This window comes from Lampetra fluviatilis, chromosome 1 (genome assembly GCF_964198595.1).
Source record: "Lampetra fluviatilis chromosome 1, kcLamFluv1.1, whole genome shotgun sequence".
Classification (NCBI taxonomy): Eukaryota; Metazoa; Chordata; class Hyperoartia; order Petromyzontiformes; family Petromyzontidae; genus Lampetra; species Lampetra fluviatilis.
This window is the reverse complement of record NC_136275.1, coordinates 16,881,280-16,902,913: the sequence shown is the minus strand read 5'-3', so window position 1 is coordinate 16,902,913 and position 21,634 is coordinate 16,881,280. Positions and strand designations below refer to the sequence as shown.

Here is a 21,634-nt window from a genome sequence, read left to right as displayed (position 1 = left end):
CCATACCCCCCCCCATACACCCCCCCTACAACCCCCCTACCCCCCCCCACACCCCGCACAGCTGATGCGCAGCGCCACGCCCCCCATCTAATTTAAATGAGGGTTAGAAACGCGCGCGGCCGCTTTTGATTGGCTCTCCGCGTCGTTGTAAAACGTCACGCTGTTAAACTCCCAGCCAATAGGACGCGGCACGCGCGTCTATCCGCTCTGGGAATTATAAAGCGGCGATGGAGACGATTTAGAGCGGGGCTGGTCGACCTGTTCGCGCCGACACCGTCGATCCCACCAGCCTCGCCGGCCTGACCGGCCCCACCGGCCCCACCGGCCCCTATCCCTCTTTGCGTCCCTTACGCTCCCCTGTATTGATCCGCCCGGCCTCGGGAAAACGGCGTAACCGGTCGCCGCGAGTGAAAAACATCGGAAGAGCGGCTCTGCGAGGTAGGCCTCATGTCGGGCCCCCCTGACTTACCTGGAAGTTCCGCCGGCGAGGGGGCGCCTCCGTTCGCGGAACAAGGGTGGCCGTTGCCCCCCCCCTCCCTGCCACCAGCTGCTTTGCGTTTGTTGTTGCCGCTGCAGCAATGGGATGCTTCACCGCACTGCATCGGTACCGTTCCATAAAATGAACGGAGATACAGCTTAATGGAAAGGCAGTCGGTAATCTATGGTTAGACTGCCCCCAACATAGAAACATTAAGTTGTCATGATGATATAGACGCAACCCCAGACGTAGAGAGCCTCTTGTAGAAGCGCGCCGTGTAGGTGACTGCACGATACGAGTTTGAAGTTTCTTTAGAAGGGAAGATTACTTTTAAAGCTAATAAGGCTTCCAATTTGTATTGGAGAGCCCGCAAATTCTCAGACTCGAGAAGCTATTTAGGGCTTCGGTTTTGGAAGATTGATAAGGACGACTAATTATAGTCTTTGGTTCTTTCGGTAAAGTCACGTAGATAGAAAATAATAATAAAAAATACCGAAAGAACCAAAGAATATGAATTCCTGCAGTCACTAAAGTTTTAAATAAAAATGTAAACGACTAATTACATTAATCTTTTACATTGAACAGGATTAAAGCTGCCGTCCGCTGTCAACGCCAGTTTAAAGACCCGAAATTACATTTTTGGTTACGGCAAATGGTTTGCCGGTTTCAGTTCTACCCTCCTGTATTGCGCAGTGTTTTCCGTGGCTTGGCCAGGCCGTTCCGTGTATCGCCTTGTCAAGTTGCCATGTATACACGTTCAGTCGTTTTGTTAACTCTTGGATTGATGCCACCCCCATATGTATGCAATTGTAATTAAAATAGATCAGTTGGGTGCAACTGCGATCATGTAGTTCCATCTTGCAGGCCTAAGTTTGCGAGTTCATATCCCGTTTAGGGGTTAACTAAACTCACCCTCTCCCTCTGGGGTAGATGTAGTAGGAGTATCTCTCTTTGTGAGAGTCAACAGTGGTTATCCTTTTGAAGGGACTGGCCCTCACATGTGATAGCACCGCGGGCTCAGCCACGCGTGCCAACTTTGATGAGCGACACCGGTTGAGCAGAGAGACGCGATGCATTCGTCTGCTGACATGACGCCAGCAGCACAAATTGCGTTAAATTGTGGTAAAAGTCTATTTTAAAAAATCTGAGCTCGCATTGTTTGCACCGAGATGATATTTTCCACAATTCACTAACTCCAAGTAGATCATCAGCCCTTGGGCATGTGAGACACAAATATTTAAAGTGTATGCAACACTTTATTGATCCGCAAAACGAGTTTATGTTAATAGTAACACAACTAAGTGATTTAAAGATGCGTGCTGACTGCATAATACAGTATAGAGAATACTTATTTTTTTTTACCGTATATCATTGTCCGTTTGCATTGGGAAAATATATTTTAAATATTTTCCAAGGAGTGGTGTAAACTAGTAAACATGTTTTTATGGTGTCCGAAATTCACAACAAATCCAATAAGTCATCTTCCTGCTGGCATTAACTGAATTAAAGTGCTTCCTCTGTTAAGTAAATGTGATTCAATAGCACATGGATTTAAATACATGTATGTTGAAATTATTTCGCACCGTACATAGCCAACCGTGCTAATCGGAGGTGTAATATCGACAGTAAAGTATACAAAAAGAAATGCTGTAATAACAAGTTTCAGCCCTTTGTAATTCCACTATTAAATGAAGGCCTTTGAACACCGTGTTGGCCCACGAATAATGGTTCACCTTGCATGGCACGCTGGCCAGTGCAGGTTGCGGTGAAGTGCTTTGGGACCCAGGGTAGGTTTCATTATCACTTGCCACTGACGCTATGCATGGCCAGAAATCAAACTTCGATTACTTAGTTCATAGTGCAATGCACCTGCCACTGCGCTGCGATTACACTCCAACCTTAATTCAGTTTATTGTAAATACATCCACAAGGAAGACCATGCATATCAGCGATTACGATTTGAGTAATGTATTATTCATGCAAAGTAATTTTATCACAGCACAGTTGCACTGTTCCTGCTGAAATAATGAAACAACTTGTACAGTGCCTATTTAAGCTGAAGTGTGATTGTATAACTTGCTACCCCAGCATTGATTTATGATGTTCTTAAACTACAAAAGTGAGTGATCTTGACTCTTGGGACAATGCTCCATAGCTTTTAGTGAGGCTTAATTTCATACTCCAGTGCAAACCCATTCTACCCTTCATCTAGGAGTACATATATTCGAATACATGCTCTTTATTGCCAATATTTAAGGATTTCTAATAATGCCTTTAGCGATAAACGTGCTATTTAAATAATTTACATAAGTTTTTTCAAAATATGCACCGTTTAGGATATAACAAAATTGTGTTAAAGATAAGTTTCATTGTTGAAATGTTTTTCCTTTACAACTTCTTATGCTTATACATTATAATTCTGTTTTCATTTTCAATATATTGCTTTTATATGGACAATCATATTATACAATAATTGTAATGAAAGAAAGTGCACACGTTGTTTTTGTGACCAATGGCTTACCTTTAAATATAGCTTAATCTAAGAATGTTGATTTTCTTTTTTTGTAAAAATAAAGAGGGCTCAATCATAGGGTCACAGGCAACGAATTGTGCTGGTCATGTTGGTTTGTAAAACTCGAGCTACGCAGTTGTGTGCCATGCTGCCTGGCTGTGCTTAACACTACAGCAATAACTGCCTCTTAAAATCTCAACATCATCAGCTGTTGCAGAAATGCAGAGCAGGGACAATGGAGGTTCCTCTTGCGAGGCCAGGCATACGCAACCTGAACATGGAGAGTGGAGCAGTGGACAGTCCTGGCACCCCCTGCAATCCGAAAGAGGTAGGTGTCGGACTAAAAGTGAAGAAAACTGTGTGCACTTACTGTGTTATTTGAATATTTAACATTCAACGTTAAAACTTTACGCCTGAATGACTTTTTACTTCTCATTTTAAACACAAGGTACTCTTATATATATTTGATACAATACAATGGCTTACGACTGAGCTATGGCTGGAATTAGTTGAATGTTTTGAATGTGCATCATCATCAGGAGAAGAAGTGGGTGGACCGTGCCTGGAATCTGATGTTGAGAACAACACTGCCGATTCATACAGGTGCATAAAAAAAATTTACCTTTTGGTTCCATACCGCATCCAAGTGTTCATGCTTTGATATCATTTTTAACTTGAGATGGTCATGATTTATACTGTTGTGCTGTGTGATACATGGTAACCTTGCAAGGTGTACTGGTGGATGATGTGCGAAGTCCGTTTGAGTGATCTTGAAATGCCTGTTTGCTGTCATGTTCTGCTGGCACTGGTAGGCAGGAGTGGGTGAGGATGTTTGACGACCAGGAGCATGTTTCTCGAGTGCGGCAGCGTGGCATGAAGGGCCAGCTGAGAAGCAGCCGATTCCGTAGCGTGTGCTGGAAGGTACGAGCACACACCAAGCAAGCATGCGCATGCACACACATAGCTGTGCTCCCTCCCAGTTAAATATTTTCCTTTATTATGTTTTTGGTTATTTTCCATTTCCCGCACCACGGCCCTGTTGCATTGTTGTTACCGTGCATTTTGTAAAGCACTTTGAGACACAGCTGCATTCTTAGTGTGCGTTCGTTTTTGATGGCATGAGTCAACTGGTTTCCGAATCACGTTGTGCAACGGGTTTGTCTTTCTGCAGATGTACCTGAAGTGCTTGCCGGATGACAGAGAGTTGTGGGTGAAGATAACTGAGGAACTGAGGCAGCAGTACGACCAAATCAAGCTCATGGTGGGAATTTATGGTTCCCTGCACAGCATTGCTGTACTTGTGCCATAACACTGGTCAACAAAAAAAAAATTCTGGCCTGGACTTTTGCAGCTGTTTTAGACAAATTTGAGGGTGCTGATTCCAAATCTGATCTCAGATTTACTCTATCACATAATTTGTATGCTATCGGCATACCCCATTTTCATTGATTTTACCCGACATTAACTTTGTCACTTGTGATTGCAAGTAGTTACGAGTCAGTGACTGCTTTAGTGTTAAAATATGGTGCTGTATTTTTAGGATAGTGTGTTTATAATATCATTTTATGTAGATATCCACATTTATTTAATATTTTTCTTCTGCAGTTTTTATTGAAAATGCAATATTTGATATCTCAAAAACCTGATGTGATAGACAAAAACTGATGCCAGGTTTGGAATCAGCACCCCAAAATTACCTTAAAACCGTTGGAATACCTTATGCCGGAAAAAGTGTGCTGACCAGTGTATATAATCAATCGAATGCATGTGACGTGATTTCAGAGTGGAGTACTTTTTTAGTCTGTCATTGGTGTTCCACACACAGACTAAAGAAACCACAATGGAATGCCCATATACATTTCAGATAATAGCTGTGCATATTGGACTGAATATATCTCATTGTATTGATCCATATTGATTTTCTACATACTGCTGCCATTGTCTGCGTGTGTTCAGCACATCACAAACCCCAGGAAGGAGGCAGGAGAGAAAGACTTGAACATCAACAACCCTCTATCACAAGCAGAAGAGGTATTCAAAGACCAATTTACAACCATCTATTAGGCACTACTGATAATTTCCTCTGCTGGTTCAGAGTTAAAGTGCATTTAGTAATGTTATTGTTTCTATCACCCTTCCACTCTTTATCATGCATAACATAAGTATGTATTGAATTAAATTAATACGTATAATTTTCAGCCCAATGAAATCCACTGCTATCGGTCATGGGAATTGTTAGACCATACTTTACCATGCTGTTCAGTGTGGTTTGGTGAAACGGTAGTGACATGGAGTGATTCAGATACCACTCACTACTGATGTTTGCCATGACCAACAATCAAACTCGGGTCAACAACTTAAGAGTATATTGTACTCTGCATTGCGGCACTGCTCCCCTTAGTTAATCACCCACAGCCACATGAAGCTTTCATGTTTTATGCAATACAAAGCCTCTACCCAGAGTAATACATTTTTGTTGCACCCAGCTATCAACGTGAAAACAGCCACTAACTCGTCTGCTATATAATGCTTCTTGCAGAGTCCCTGGAACCGGTTTTTCCAGGACAAGGAACTGCGTGCAGTTATTGAGCAAGATGTAACTCGCACGTGAGTCTGGTTGGCATTATTAGTCTTACCTATCTACCTCCATCTAAAAAAAGTGTTTGCATTGCTGGCACATGCACACCATTTGCTTAACATTTTGCTGTCCGCAGATTTGAAGGCAATGTGATTCATGCAACTTGCAGGTTTCCCGAGATCCAGTACTTCCAAGAGGAGCGGGTGCAGGAACTTCTTACAGACATTCTCTTCTGTTTTGCCCGTGAGAACGAGCATCTGCTGTACAGACAGGTGTGCCATAGCCACTCATACAATTTTACACACTTAACTGCTTTGACAGGAACATATGATGCCAGATTATTAGATAAACGTGTCATGCTTACAGATATGCCAGTCCTGCCCCATCGCTGCCCAAAAAGGGGACTTCTCTGGCCAAACCTGTGTGGAGCTGACATCAAGACTGGCATTTAATCAAAATCTTTTTGTAGATGTTGTACGACTTGATTTCCTTGTTACTGTAAAGACAATGTGCATGTTGGGCGATACGTTTTATCAATGTAAACCCTGTCTTTGCAATGTGATTTACAACTGTGGTCAATAAAGCTTTTAGTGTACTTATTTAATAGTTTACACCTGTTAGGGTGTGATATAATCCATTCGCAAGTGTGAAACGTTGCTGTGAATGTACATTGCAGCGAAGTGGTGTGGTGTTGTCTGTGCACAGGGCATGCATGAGCTGCTAGCACCCATAGTGTTTGTACTGCACTGCGACTACCAAGCTTTCCTGCACGCCACCGAGCTCTCCCAGGCCACGTGAGTTACTGTAGTGCTGAGCCGCGAAAAACAATCCTTGTGTGTGCAGTTGAGGCATTGGATAGCGCTTGGTGAATTTATTTACTTTCTTGCACCTGTTTTTTTTTAATTATGATACGTGTTATATTACTATCAATCATGGCTACTTATCAGAGACGCAATTAATTGTGATGTGCAGTTGTATCGAGAGTAAATTTTGATAGTGATGTATTTTTTTATGTTAAATTAAAGGAATACGGTTCCTAACCACACAATTCTCTCTGCAGCAACGAGATGAGAACCATCTTGAACCCGGAGTACTTGGAGCATGATGCTTAGTGAGTGCTTAATTCAACTGTTTATAATTTAAAAAAAACAATGTCATGATATCCAAATTTTGCAGCACTGCCAAGACTAAGGTTTTTTTGTTTGTTCCTTCAGTGCCTTGTTCTCACAACTAATGGAGACTGCAGAACCCTGGTTTTCCAACTCTGAGCGAAAGAAATACATGGTAAGATGACGACCCCACGAACCTCACCAGAGGGTTTTTATTTTGAAATGTATGTGATATCTTCTACAATGTCAAGTCTAGCACCGTGTTTTCCACTAGACAGGTGGAAAAGTACATTGTGAATAGATGTGTGGTGCATGAATGTGTCCCCCTGTGCTTACAGGGTCGTGACCCAACTGTGAACGCCGTCCCGTTTGCGCGGCCGCAAGACAACAGCCCCTCCATTGCCATCATCACCAAGCTTAACCGTATCAATGACCAAGTGCTCAAGCAGCACGACACAGAGCTCTACATGCACCTGTTGCGCCTGGAGATCGCACCGCAAATCTACGGCATGTGCGTGCCTTTGTTGTAGTTTTATGCAATTTTAATGCCATTTACTTTCTGTTGCTCTTAATAAGTTTAAAGTCTGCTCACTTCAAGTACCATACTTGGCAGAGCTATTTTAAATTGGCCTGTGTCTGTAATAGTCGGGACTCCTCCTGAGAACTGGAATAATACATGTAAAGTGTTTATCATAGATAGCGTTATTTATTATTGTGGAGCCTCTGGTTGACACCTCCGTGTCAATACTATGTGATTGCCGACTGCCTGCTTTAGCCGGTGGGTACGCCTTCTGTTCGGACGCGAGTTCCCCCTGCAAGATTTATTGGCGCTGTGGGACGCCATCTTCGCTGACAGTGCCAACCTCTCGCTTGTCGACTACATGTTCGTCGCCATGCTGCAGAACATCCGTGACCCACGTGAGACCGGCTGCCACCACAAATGCACACTCATCTATCTAGAGTATAGCAGAGAAGCTGGGATGGATTGTGATGCACTTGCATCGCTTGATAATTTTGATGGCTTTGATGGTTATTGGCACCCTTGAAAGGAATCCTCGTGAGGTTGGGTTCCATTTTAAGGCATGCTCATCTGTATCTGTTAGTAAAGGGATTCCCAACTGGTGTTCAGGGATCACTGGTTATATTTGTCGTATTAAGTGGTCTCCATAAGGCTCTCACCCTAAGCAGCCTGTTAGGGATGTGTCGTTGGCTTTGATTTGGCTTCAACTACTTATATTTCCATATACAACAAAAGCTCTGTTATCCGGCATCCATGGGGAATGGAGGGTTCCGGTTAATAAAATATGCTGGTTATCTGAGAGTTCTACTTATGGTTGACCAAATTTCCCCAAGCACATAAAACTTTTCAAGACAGAAACTATGGCCTACATTTTAACTATGATATAAGAAATAACATACTCTGTTACAGAAGTACTGACCAGTCAGTTGTAGAGGATTCTAAGTTAATTGTAGAGAAGCGGTGGGGGCTCTTTTAGAATACAGTACCGTATTTTCCCGCATATAACCCGCGGGGTGTACCACTTTATACAAACAAAACAAGACTCTGCGGGGTATATGGAGGTGCGGGCTATCTGAATTTTTTTTACACAAAACGCTATTTTTGCGGGGTATATGCGTCTGCGGGTTATATGCGTATGCGGTGAAAATACGGTATACAGAAGTACAGTGCTCTACTTACAGATTGCCACGAGCGCCACCACTGGGCAGCGGTCCTGAAGCTTCCGTATTCAACAGATGTTTGATAATTGCGCGGCAAGATACCGGATGACATCGCAATTTTTCCGGATACGTGAAGGAAGAATTGTAATTGCCGTATATGGTAGATACCGGGTTAATAGAGCATTCTGGATGCTATAAATAAGTTGCACAGTCATGGGGTGAAATAAGCAATGACTAATTTGTATCTGTCCCTCCACGTGAAAATAAAAATATTTTTATAATTTCATGTCTACTACAAGACCCTCTGGGAGTGCATTATCCCAGCAGCATTCATTTAACACAAATAAACTCTGGACCGGTTTTAACATAATCAGAGAGCCAGGCTTGCTTGAACCAATGCTGTTGAACTGCCAGATGTTAAGATATGCAATAGGTCGCATTCATTTCAATAGTCGTTTGAAGGATCTTTAATCCACAGAAGCTTGACAATCTGATATGTGCCTGTACAATAACCCTGTAATGGGCCTGTTGGCCATAATAGGCATCCTCAATGAATTCCTGTTTTAACGACCTAAGTGGGATACAAATGTCGATCTTCTTTTCTCTTTGGTGTGTGTACCTGTGTGTGTGCATGCATCTGCATGCATGTGCTTGCTCCAGTGCTGTCGAGTAACTACCAGACGTGCCTGGGACTGCTCATGCATTACCCTCCCAGTGGCGATCTCCATCATCTGGTGCAAAAAGCACTTTTCCTTCGTGACCCCAAGGTGCTAATTCATACACTTTAAATAACACAGGACCAGATGGGGCAACACATTTTCTTGTTGCAGTTTATTCTTATACATACTTAACACTTTGGTCTACAATAATCGGTGGTTGTCAAATCAATATTAATTAATAGATATACGATCTCTAGTCCTGAACAGTTTCTTACGGTGAAGCAAAGGGGAGTGGTTGACAAAATACTCCGGTTCTACACAGTTCTACACTTATACAACCGACGCGTCATCCAACATAATGGGTTTTTCACCGTCTTCAATTTAAATTTAATATAAACGTATTGGAGGTCATTTTTTTGAATGTCCTTAAAAGGTTCCATGGTGTCCATCGTACTTTGTTCTGTTATGCCATAATTTGACATTCATGTCGTATTTTCATTCATCCATGAAGTGAGGTTGGTATTGAAGTTTGCAGCCATCCTTGCTGATGAAACTGTTACAGAAGCTGTTTAAAAAAAAAAAGGCAATCTCGTGTTTTACAGAACAATCCAAGGCCCAACAATTACAAGTTCTCGGGCACTGTGGAGACGCCCAAGGCATCTGCGATCGTGCGGCACACCGAATATGCTGCCAGGTAAGGCTCCCTTTGACATTTGGTTATAAAGATATACGTACGCTCAGATTACATACCTTTGCTAATCATCATCTGGATGGCTTGTATTATTTATTTTTTAAGCATACATGTTTACAGGTAGTCCCCGACTTACGACGGAGATGCGTTACGACGACCCCATCGTAAGTCGAAAATGGCCGAGCCTACCCAGGAGTCTTATAGAATGGTGATAATTTAGCAAAACAGAGCAATTTACAGTACCGTACTGTATAAACTATATACTGTATGTATTTATTAATTACAATACTGTATTGCACAGTAAAATTTAAAGTAAAAAACAAGGTAAATTCTTAGCCTACCTATATGAACTGCAATTTCATAGAAAGTTTTTTCAGGAAACAATCCTATCTGTTATAAAAAAAACTTTTAACATGCATTGAACACCGAGACAACTTAACTCCGTCAACCGCTGGTGAGAGTGAGGCATCACCACACAAGGTGGGAGATGCGTACATCCCGGCAGCGTCCCAACATACAGTATCGTACCTCGTACGCTGCTGCGTTTGCCTGCCGCGCGAAATGTAAAATATTTTACAATTTTGTCATATCGCTATCGTAAGATCGAAATATCGTAAGTTGGGGACTACCAGTATTTTATAAAAGATAGAAGTGAGTGAAGAACATGACAAATTATTAAGCAAAAATATGAGTCGGATGATGAAATGGATGGGATATCACCGAGGCTATTCCCAGAAACTTTAAAAGATATATTACATGAAAATGTATTCAGAAATAAATTTACGACTATGAGCCAAGCATGTCTGTGTCCCGCGCGTGACGTCGCTCAATGTCGGCCAGCTCCCCTCATTAATAATCATGAAGAGATGACGTCTTCCAAATGGACACCCCCCTCTCCATTAATATTAATTAGCGGTTGACGTCACTTCACATGAGGGGGCGAGGCGCCTCCTCCCCCCTCTGCAGCGTCAACTTACAACCCTCACTACAAAGGCAGAACCCTCGCGTCACGCGATCTCCGATCTCCGTAACGCTATTGAGACGTAGAAGTAAAAAGGACGTCATGATGAACAAGGGATTATAACCTTTAAATGAAATAAGTCTGTCACCGCAGCCTTACAAATTGCAAACGAATTGATGCAATGAATATCACGTCACGGTCTTCTTTTCGCTTGCAAGTTTCATATTTACTGAAATACACCCGTCCTTGGATGGACAAAAGGCTAGTTCATAAATATATACGGAGAACTGATTTAAGCATCTTGGATTTCTGACAACAGTGATTTATAGATTTAAAAAACTGATTAAACTATCGGAAGTGATTTTAGAACTTAACAATGAGAGCCAAAAGTAGGGTTCAAGATAAATTAGAACTACCCTATTCTGATGAAGCAATAGGATGCTTTGACCTGTTAATGTTCCCGATTTTTTTGTATTCCTGTGATGCTTGCATTGCAATAACATGCACAGGGAGACACAGCAACGGCCAGCCGTCAACATAAACAAAGTCTCTGCGGGACTGCTCAACTTGACACGCAAACTCATAGGCCCTCCAGCATCGGGACAGGCCACCAGCGTTGTCCCACGAGCACGCCTGATGACGGACACTTCCGTGCGTGTGCACCAGCAGCAGGAGCAGCAGCAGCAGCACCGCATACTAAAATCTGAGAGCGTGCCTTCACACCTCAGTAAGGGTCAGTATATCCGTGCTTGTTTTGCATTCTTCCGAAAGTGGTGCTTGGACACCACAACAAAAAAACACGGCAGTGAGTTCAGTAGAAAAAATGCACCCAAGTTAACACGTACAATTCAATTGTCTTCTTCGTAACAGCGATTTTAAGTGAACTTCTCAGAGAAACGTTATAACTGGTCAAAACTAAAATCCCTTGAGCAATCCATCAATTTAACATTGATATTATACCAAACAGCTTAGGCATTGTTCTTGAACCAATTCTGCTGTTTCATAACATAATTTCCCCTTAACTCCACTTTGAATTGTGTGCATGTTTACACATTACATCTGGACTGTCGTGGGATTATTTATACGTGGGAGAATGTCTTTACCTTCTCAAAAAAATTACCTCTTTTGAAGTCTTGCTTGGGGCCCCGATGGGTGACGTCTGCAGCTGTGTGTGCTCTGTGCTGACAGGGAAGGTAGAGGCAGGCAATGGGGAAAAGGCTCCTTTGCCTGCCGACAGCATGGCTGGTGGCACAGGTAAATGGCGTGCCACGTTTGTGTCCTGCATGTGTTCATTTGTCAACCCCTCTCTTTCCCAGTGTGATTGTGTAATGCGGCTGTAGCTTGGGATGCTGGTGCCCAATGTTGCTTGCTTGTTCTGTGATCTCTTCAGTCTCGTTTGTCGCCGTTCGGCACTTAAGAGGGTTGCTTGGGAGGTCATTTGGTCCAACGTTGCTGTCGAATTCACTTTTACTTTACTGATTGATGTTTACCATTTGTGCCCACATTTAATCCTCACACTTGCTTCCTGAATTAACTTGACATTTTACACACTTCAAACTCAGTGTAACATGGTGAGTCTGTAAAGAGTGTTCAGTTATAACCAGTTTGCACAGTAACCTGAGGCACATTCACAGTATATCATAATGAAAATTATGGCATTCAGGAAATGTAGACTTAACTCATTTTATAGTCCTCAGAGGCAGTGCGATTGTCAAATATGTTATCTTACCTTGTTTAGTCTACAGTGATTCATGTTCCTTTACCCTTCACAGTGATCTAAAGCTAGTATATAAATAAAACAAGAGACTGCATTGGTGTATGGGCACGAATCAGAAGCATGTAGAAACGTCAGTTTCAGATGTGCACCGTGGAGCGGCATTGGTACCATGGTTGTGATGCAGCTGTGTGGGGCATGCAGGCCTGGGATGGGGTGAGGGAAACTCGTCCCCAAGCACAGAAAGTCTGTCCCGTGAGGAGCCGAGGCCATTGCCATCCTCGCCGGCCGGAACCCGTGGGAAGGCGCTGTTCGGTAGCGGTAGCACACTTCCTCGGCCTCGCAGCGTCAGCAAGACTCGCAGGGAACTGGTGCGTACTCTTGCCTCACTATTGGACCCCAAACATCCAATCCACGTGTTTCAATAAATGATGATCTGGTGATTTGGTAGTGTGTGCCATGAAAGGGTGATGGTTGCTTTAATTTAAATGTGAAGTTTATTTTATGCTTGAATCCTTTTGAGCTAGAGTCCAGATATGTAATTTAAGATAACATTTCCCAGATCAGGGAACAGAGACGTGTTGACAATTAAGCAAATGGCCTTTGGTAAAACACATCACTTGAAAGAATGATGGCCGGGTGGACAAGTTGGTGATGGAATAGAAGTCAAAAGAATAATGACAACCCCAGAGATGGAGCAATGAGATGAGATCAGTTCTTGCTGCAATGAAATGAATAGTAGCACTGGACCATGTGGGATTGCCTTGGCATGGGGAGGCCTTTATCCAACAGTGGATGGATAATGGCCAATGGTGGTGTCCTTTTTTCTGGTCAAGGTTCTCTGCATTTTCTTCATTGGCCGTTAATATGGGTGTTGTGTGTGGGAATTGGCAAATGCGTGTGTGTGAACAGGAGGAGGACCTGCAAAGCCAAATATCACTTCTGCAGGCCAAGCTGATTGAAATGCAGGGCATGTGCCACTACTGCGCAGAGAAATTGGACCAGCACCTGGGTTGCGTTTCAGTGCAGTTTTTTACACTTCAGCTTTCACTCATGACTCTTACTTGGACATCTGCACAATTGTGTGTTTGCATGTGTGCAGAGTTGCAGATAAAACAATTATTGGTCATTTGTTATGTGCTTGTGTTGCATGGTGTAGCCAAAATCCAGGAGGACATTCTGCAAGAGAACCTGCAGAGAGAAGATGAGATCCTGGTGTCCCTGGCTGGCATCAAACAGGTAATAAAGGATTCATATTTCAGCCCTATTCGACTGACTGCATGTTGGACTTTGTCACTAGTTATTGCTTAACTAGCCTTTTGCCTGTCCAAGGACGGGTGTATTGCAATAAATCTGAAACTTGCAAGCGAAAAGCAGACCGTGATATTCATGCATCAATTCGTGTGCAATTTATAAGGGCGCGGTGACACAGACCTGTTTTATTTTAAGCTTATAGTCCCTTGTTCATAATGACGTCCTTTTTACTTTGATGTCTCAATAGCGTTACGGATATCGCGTGACGTGAGGGTTCTGCCTTTGTAGTGAGGGTTAGAAGTGGACGCAGAGGAGGGGGGAGGAGGCACCTCGGTCCCCCATGTGGAGTGACCATTTTGAGGACGTCACCTGCTCATGAATATTAATGAGGGGGGTGTTCAATGTAGAGTGACGTCACTTGTGCATGATTATATTGTTAGTGGGGGGGGGAGTACTCCATATTGAGCGATGTCACCCGCTCATTATTAATGAGGGGAGGGGGGTGTCCATTTGGAGGACATCACCTGCTCATGAATATTAATGAGGGGGGGGGGCTGGTCGATGTGGAGGGACGTCACGAGCGTTAAGGACAGACATTCCTGGGTGATTCTAGTAGGTATTCGCCCTCCTTCCACACGGTCACCATAGACCACAAAGGCAAACTGAATTATGAGTGGGAATGTAACAAGATGGTGCATGTTACCAATGAGTACAGATAAAATGCTCACCGATTGCAACTTTACAAACCACTTGTTAGTAAAGTGGAAGAAGTAGCAATTATGTAGCTGCTGCACGCACAGTAACACCAGCAGTAGGTCCAGTTGATGATGCTTTATCTGCCAGGAACTGCCGTACATCCCACTGTTACATCTTTGCTAGCCACCTAGCAAGTTGCAATACAAGTGTAGTGGGTCCCACGGAGGCAGACACTTGTAACTTGGAGGCAACACGTTTATTATACACCCCAACAGGGTAACTACATAAACTACATAAACACTCGGGATAACTATCTGGTAACTACCACGGAGCTAAACCTCAACAAGGTCACTATATAAACGGGTCAGGTCAGGAAAGTACTGCCTGACCCACGATGGCGAATGTGACGAGTGGAGACTGAAAAGCGTAGCACGGCGGGTTAATTCCAGAAGACAGCCACAAACGCTCCCGGGACTGCCCCTTTATCCCCCTGAGCATGGCCTCGCTCCACCCTTGGCCATGCCCCCTTCGGGATCTTCCCAGAAGGTTCTGGGACCTTACATCACCTATCCCCTTGGTCCCCTTCTGGCCCCCGCCCTTATCATCTGCAGGTCACGTGCCCTCTTGGGTTCACCTAGACTGTCACGTATGCCATACGTACTCTGGTGACAGAGGCACTCGAAGACGCAGTTACACTCTTCTCTCAGTAGCTGGCGCAACGCCATAGTGATTCAATGTCACTACACAAGCATTAAATCTGCACTCACTGGTAACAATTATCATCTTGTCACATTCCTGCTCTCAGTTCGTTTGGTGACTTCAACCTCGAGGTGTATTCCTATCTCGGCGTTTCTGCAGTTGAGTGCTGCTGGGAACTATTACAGTCGTAATGTAATTTTCATGTGGGGGCTGTTGCTGGTGGGCAGCAGAGAGCAGGGCAGAAAAGTCCATTGCTTTACTTCCAGGCACCCATTTAAAACCTTCCTGCCTTCAGCCCACACTAATAATAGTGTTGAATACGATCCAATAACCCCACGTCCTCCATTGCATGAGGAAACCCTAATCCAGCAGAAGATTTGACCACGTTAAGTTATTCACTGCCATACATTCAATCGAATTTTCATTGATAATGTATGTTTTCATTGTGACAAGTTTGCTGTTATAAACCCCTGCTGTTTGTTGTTGGACCTGTGTGAACAGATTAAGGACATCCTGAAGGGGACTCTCAGGTTTAACCAGAGCCAGCTCGAGTCTGGGGACAATGAGGAAATCTCCATCACCGACAACCACTACCAACCAGATGGCAGCCAGGTTACTTGCACACCCCCTTGTGTCTGCCGTTGCACTGTTTGGTGTTAAGGTTTCGTTGGATGGGATTTGGTGGTGGGTAAGGCAAGTAATGCCCTTCCTGAGTCTTGGTTTTCAGCCTCTGTTCCATTGTCTGTTCTGGGTAACTACATTTGCAGGTAGAAGATGGGCAGTAGTATCCTTGATTTTGCATCTGATGTTCTCCAAACAAGAGTTGTCAAGGGTATTGGATTTTCTTAACTGTAGAATGCATCACAATGTTGCCAATACATGGATTTTGGATGGGTTTTTAATGTTCTAATAATTAACTTTTTTGCTTCACATTGTTTTGACGTTAGTGGACTGCCAAAGGGCTGTATATAATTACCATATAGACTTCAGGACCATTGATATATTTAAGGTATATGTAAACCTTGATCAAATATGGCTACCAAAAGCACCCTTTTTGATATCTAATACTCAATTTGCACTGTTCGTGTGTGCCTGTCATAACACGTTTGTCTTTAAATGTATTTTCATGCATTGTTCCAGGCTGCAGGGCCTGGCAGTAAAGTGGCCAAGGTCTCAGTGCCACACAGAACAGCTGAGGATCCTTCACTCGGCCTTCAGAGCCCTCGTCCCATCCGGCAGAACCTGCCCATGGACAACCCACTCATGGAAATCCGACAAGCTCGCAAAAGCACCCTGCAGGAAATTGCATACGGTATCGAATGTAGTGATGAAGGCGGGCATGCCGCCCTGTCAAGTGATGGAGGCAATGGCAGCAGCATGCAGAAGCATCCCATAGCTGAAAGCCAACACCCATTGGGAGATGGCCAAACCCTGCAGGGTGACGATCACCACACTGCTGGGCCTGTCCGCTCGCTCATCAGCCCAGATGAAGAGAGTGGCAGCAACACGAGCCGAGACTCAGACTCTCATTGTGAGCCCATTGGACCTGTAATCGGCCACTGACCTTGCCACATTTTCAATTTTGGGTCGTTTTGTGTCCTTGGCTGCAGAATTTTAATGCATTGGCTTGTCACACCAAGTTTGAAGAGGTTAAGTTGTGTTGCCTGCAACTGCATTTGCCTTAAGTGTTGCATAATTCAAATATTTTATATTTTTAATTGCCGGTTTTTTGTTGTACAAGTTCTCTGCTGTCAACCATGATTGTATCTGCTGACTTTGCCATACCATGTGCTGAATGTTAGGAGTGCATCATTTTAATGATTTACCATGTAATATGCCTTTAGTAATTGGGTGAAAAGTGATATTGTCCTTGGGTGCCCTGGCTGGTGCTTACACAACTGTAGTATTAGACTTTTGCTGCACAAATAGAATTTCACTGCCACTTTGCTATAATAATTTTTGATACTAACCTATGCGGCATGGAATACTTGTATGACAATAGTTGCTGTAATATAATTAAACCTGCTGCTCTTGTACATTTGACACTTAATCAGCAATGCATTTGAGATCACGGTTACTCTTGAAAAATAAAAATGTACCTTCCCATATGGATTTTAAGTGACTAATATGAATCTCAAAAGACGTTATCAGCATATGAAAACAAAACATTACAAACTGTTAAATATTGTTTTATTTGATATAACTGCTTTACTTAAACTGAATTTGTAATAGCATGCCAATTACTAATGCTTTAGGAGTAGTCCTAATGCACTTACAATACAAGCCTTGTAAAAAAGTGTTTTGTAATGTGTACAATGACAAACGGTTTTACATTTAAATACGCACTTAAGGGTGCATACGAATAGCAGGAATATTTGAGTGGAAATAACTGCTCAGGTACCAAGACTATCGGCAGATTTACAGCTTGTAGAAAGTGGGTACAGAATACATTGCTTTAAACTCGACCTAGCTTTGTAGAAACGTTATGCTACTGGGAAAATCGCAAGGAGATGAGTACACCAGGTCCGAATAATGTACAAATTCAGCTTAACCAAGATCCTTCCAAGCTGGTGCCAGATTTCAGATTCTGGTCTCAATCGTTTGTTCCATTTGGCAAATGAACCCATATGAATTGAAAAGTATAATGTGAATGCACATTGTGACTCATGCAATCTGTTAAATAGGACATTCATATTTTAAATGAAACTTTTACCTCGAGGCATGGCATATAGAACATTTTACTTGTGCAGAGCTCAGTAGTTCACAATGCTCATCTGCAGTGATTAACACACTACACCACTTGCATTGTGGCTTTTTCTGTCAATTTAACATTTTTAGTGTCAAAATAATATAAGCGCAACTTTCATAACATAGTTGCTCATTAAAAAGTCTATTGGGACATCCTAATACCCGGAAGATTACAGTTAAGAAGACGTGTGAATGAATGTGGGGGGGTGAAACTTCAGGCCTCGCTCTCCTCTGCCGTGGTGCCCTGGATCTCTTCCTCCAGGATGGGCACAATCAGGTTGTCCTTGGACATGAGGTTGTACTTCATCACGAACTTGGTAAAGCGGTGGCACAGCAGCGTTTCATTCTGCATGCCACACAGCGAGTTAGGTTTTGCTTGCAGTATGATATTTAACGTGTTTCAATGACAAACATGGTGAAACAAAAAGCGCAAGTACCTCGTATTCATCAAAAAGTTGGCGGTGGTGGAAGTACGCGTGCGAAAAGATCCGGTAAATCCTACGACACACCGAGCCCAGCTTGGCCACGGATGATTCCTTAATGCTCACCCTATGAAGCGCATTCAAGAAGAAATCGGTCACGCGTTGCACTCAACCCACCCAATTGTAACCTCACATACTGAACCAAATAATGTATATGGCAAGTTGTTTTCTTACCTGCTGGGGAAGTATTTGTTGCTGTTTAGCAGACAGGCGGCTCCATCTAATGTGTGCCGTGTGTAGTCTATAGCTGGACACTGATGCAGATGAAAACAAACACTTAGGAGGTACAGTACCATATTAAACCTTAGTACAGTTTGGATCTTGACAAAATTGCTCATTTGCACATACATTGCATGATAAATGGCATAATTTGTAACATGCAGTTTGGTGGATGCTGTAGGTTTGCTGATAAAACTGCTGAGCATTAGCACAGCAAAAATAAATTACCTCTTTGGGGGTTTTGTGTGCTGCACACAGGAATATCCACTGCTCCGTGGCCGTCATCTGGGTACACGTCTCTGGGTGACAATCATTCTGCCATGCAAACGAAAGCATTCTGTTCATTCGCCGCAGTTGTAGGCCTCATTCCTGTTCAGTCGGTGCATTTTAGGCTCTTACCAATTTCCTTGTTACTGTTTAGTAGGTGCACTTGTAGGCCATCTACATATTACTGCAAGTAATCGTCTAATATACCCACTAACAAGTTGAGATCTCAGTTTTAATTTTTACAAATACTTTGATCTGTTTTAGCTCAAGCTGCCAACCCATGTTAAATATTTGTGTCGTGGGTGCAGTCTCATTCTAAGCTCTGCTGATGTTTAAGTGGTTCGCTTAACTTGTGGGGCAAAACATTCCTGCGGAGGGAGCTGGTAGGAACGTTGGGTTGCTCTGTCAATGGCCAGGGTCAATGGCGACGGTGTATTCCAAAAATATGCCCGACTGTGGGGCACATGCCAGCGTGAGTAGGTTAAACGTTGAGTTTTATAAGGGCACCACGGGGCGACCAGCCCCTACCCTCCCCACTCAGCCCCTACCCTCCCCACCCAGCCCGTACCCTCCCCACCCAGCCCGTACCCTCCCCATCCAGCCCCTACCCTCCCCACCCAGCCCCTACCCTCCCCACCCAGCCCCTACCCTCCCCACCCAGCCCCTACCCTCCCCACCCAGCCCCTACCCTCCCCACCCAGCCCCACCCCCCCAGACCCACCCAGCCCCACCCTCCCCTCCCAGCCCCACCCTTCCCACCCAACCCCTCCCCCACCCAGCCCCTCCCCCACCCAGCCCCTCCCTGCACGACGGACGGACACAACAATTCCATGTGGGCTGGTGTAACCAGGAGGTTCCTACCAGTATTATACATTTACATCAGTCTAGCTTCATAGTTCTTACCTGAAGTTTCACAGCCAAGCCATTTAGCTCCAAACAAAACTGCCTGCAGCACAGTAAATAACAGTAATTAAATATACAGATGGTATGTTGTGGATTATGTCAATATGCTCACTGTTAACAATGTGTTCTGGTTAATGAAAATATATCACAATGTCCTTAATGTGTTTATACTGAGACAACCATGCAGTACGGTATATTATAATCAATGTAATTGTTGCTACTCATTGTTGACATGTTTCAGTGTTTTTTCTGGTACGGTACCTCAGATGCTCATATTTCCAAACACCCTCATCCTGCCCATCTGGAGCCTCCAGAATTTTGTCGATGTTCGAGAAGTCCGTTCGGATGTTCTGTTGAATAAACTGTGGATGGATGGTTGAGCATATACAAGATGAACGTCAATAAGCGGTCGTGAAGTTGTGTAGTTAAATGTAGTGTCACGCACGACATGTTTGACACCTTTATTACAAGGCAATGCACGAAACAACCGATGTTCCTTACCTGTTGTACCGCAAGGGTGCTGTCCATCTCCTCAAAGGGCTCATCTGGCCAACTATAGAATTCCTGAAACGCAAAAGTAAACAACACGTTAAAACTCAATCAACACAAATGGTGAATATCCTTCAAGCCGGGCACACAAAGGGATAAACACTCCGTTGATTGCTGTACCGCCAGATCCCGGCCACTCCGCAGCCGTGAACAAAATTCAGATAAACCTCGGGCACGTCTGCAAGAGTAATTGGAATGTGTGGGGTCATTGTGCTCCATTGTGGTGGGTTTCGGTCAATGGTTTTAGTCACCAATCTCCCTTTATAAAAAAAAAAGTGCTAGGCTCCAATGCTGCGGTGGCTTCGTCAGAGCTTGGTGGAATATGCTGCGGACCGCGGTGCAATAACCCGAGCGTGAACGATATTAAATGTTGACTGTAACATTAAAACTAAAAACATTAAAACCCACTCGCAAGGCCGAGGGGGGGGGGACCCTTCATTTCACCGTCTAAAATTTCCCAGCGCGCATACGCACTAGTGGTGCTCCCGGGCCAATCACGCGCGAGATTCGCCCCACCACGTGACCGGCCTCAACCAATCGGCGCGCGACTTCACAACGACCACCGCCTAAGCGGACTGCAGTTTACAAACGCTCGAGTCCCTTCGTTTATTGCCGAGGCCCTCCCCGTTCAACGTTCGTAGCCTCGGAGGGCGCCGCTCGAGATTCGGCAGAGAAACGGAGAAGGCGACAAAGAGAAGTGTGGGGGGTGGGGGGTGATCGGAGTGCGGGATGTTGAGCGACGGAACCTGCGCCCTGGTCCCGGGTCTGTTCCGCCTCAGCACGGCCGTCCCGTCCGCCATGCCGCCTCGTGACGTCACATCCGGGCGGCGGCACCGGTTGAAAATGGTAGTGCGCATTGGCGGCGGCGGCGTCGTGGGGATTTGATGCGTCCCAAACGTCGCCCCGCGAATGTGCGAACGCTTTTATATATTAACGAATAGCGTCTACGTAAATCAGGTGTGCGAGGGCGAGCGGGCGTTTGGATGTTAATTGGGTGGGTCGTGGGGGGTGGGGGCTTATCAAATTACCCGCCGCTTAAACGCACGTGGGCCGTTGAAACGTGGGGAGAGATGCCTTTGTAATTGGTAGAACGAATAAGTGACCCCTTAGGTGAGGTTGTGGGGGGGCCTCTGGTGGCCTCTGGTGACCTTTGTGAAATCTGTGCTGAATTCGAGACACGAGGTCCTGAACATCTAAACATTTGGCCTGCTAGATTTGAAGCTTTCGTGACTGCAAGGATTCATACTCTTAGGTTTTTTCGGTAAAGTCACGTAGGTAAAAATAAAAACAAATACACAATTAATGGGAATAATAATAATAATCAAATATTAATACAAACAATAGAAATAATAATAGAAATAAAATATTATTTTTAAAATATTATTTTATTTATATTATTATTTATATTAATAAAATAATAGAAATAATAATATAA

General features: G+C 44.0%; 2 protein-coding genes across 2 annotated transcripts; one reads left to right on the top strand and one right to left on the bottom strand.

Annotated features, from left to right (window-relative positions):
• The first annotated feature begins 211 nt into the window (after positions 1-211).
• On the top strand, positions 212-17,130 carry TBC1D5 (TBC1 domain family member 5). The gene is given in 23 exon segments (XM_078857722.1): positions 212-438; positions 3,199-3,318; positions 3,530-3,593; positions 3,803-3,911; positions 4,162-4,251; positions 4,947-5,021; positions 5,530-5,597; positions 5,738-5,840; positions 6,274-6,362; positions 6,629-6,679; positions 6,783-6,852; positions 7,016-7,188; positions 7,453-7,595; positions 9,018-9,124; positions 9,619-9,710; positions 11,178-11,401; positions 11,857-11,922; positions 12,587-12,753; positions 13,295-13,394; positions 13,542-13,621; positions 15,533-15,643; positions 16,172-16,552; positions 16,554-17,130. Coding segments are annotated over 22 exon segments (2,502 nt in total). The 5' UTR covers positions 212-438; positions 3,199-3,209; the 3' UTR covers positions 16,584-17,130.
• An 87-nt stretch (positions 17,131-17,217) lies between these two features.
• On the bottom strand, positions 17,218-21,099 carry MOB4 (MOB family member 4, phocein). Its single transcript, XM_078857710.1, has 8 exons — positions 20,946-21,099; positions 20,152-20,214; positions 19,912-20,012; positions 19,651-19,693; positions 18,709-18,795; positions 18,436-18,515; positions 18,217-18,328; positions 17,218-18,125 (listed from the first exon to the last, which is right to left on the bottom strand). Exons 1-8 carry the CDS (start codon positions 21,054-21,056, stop codon positions 17,994-17,996), a joined length of 729 nt encoding a protein of 242 aa, XP_078713836.1. The 5' UTR covers positions 21,057-21,099; the 3' UTR covers positions 17,218-17,993.
• Positions 21,100-21,634: the final 535 nt, after the last annotated feature.

Excerpts from the sequence above, each read along its gene's own strand:
- MOB4 (XM_078857710.1), bottom strand. The coding sequence starts at position 21,056 with ATGCGCACTACCATTTTCAACCGGTGCCGCCGCCCGGATGTGACGTCA. Across the intron at positions 20,013-20,151 it reads GCACCCTTGCGGTACAACAG|TTTATTCAACAGAACATCCG; the intron begins GTAAGGAACATC and ends ATCCATCCACAG. Across the intron at positions 18,796-19,650 it reads GCTTGGCTGTGAAACTTCAG|AATGATTGTCACCCAGAGAC; the intron begins GTAAGAACTATG and ends TTTGCATGGCAG.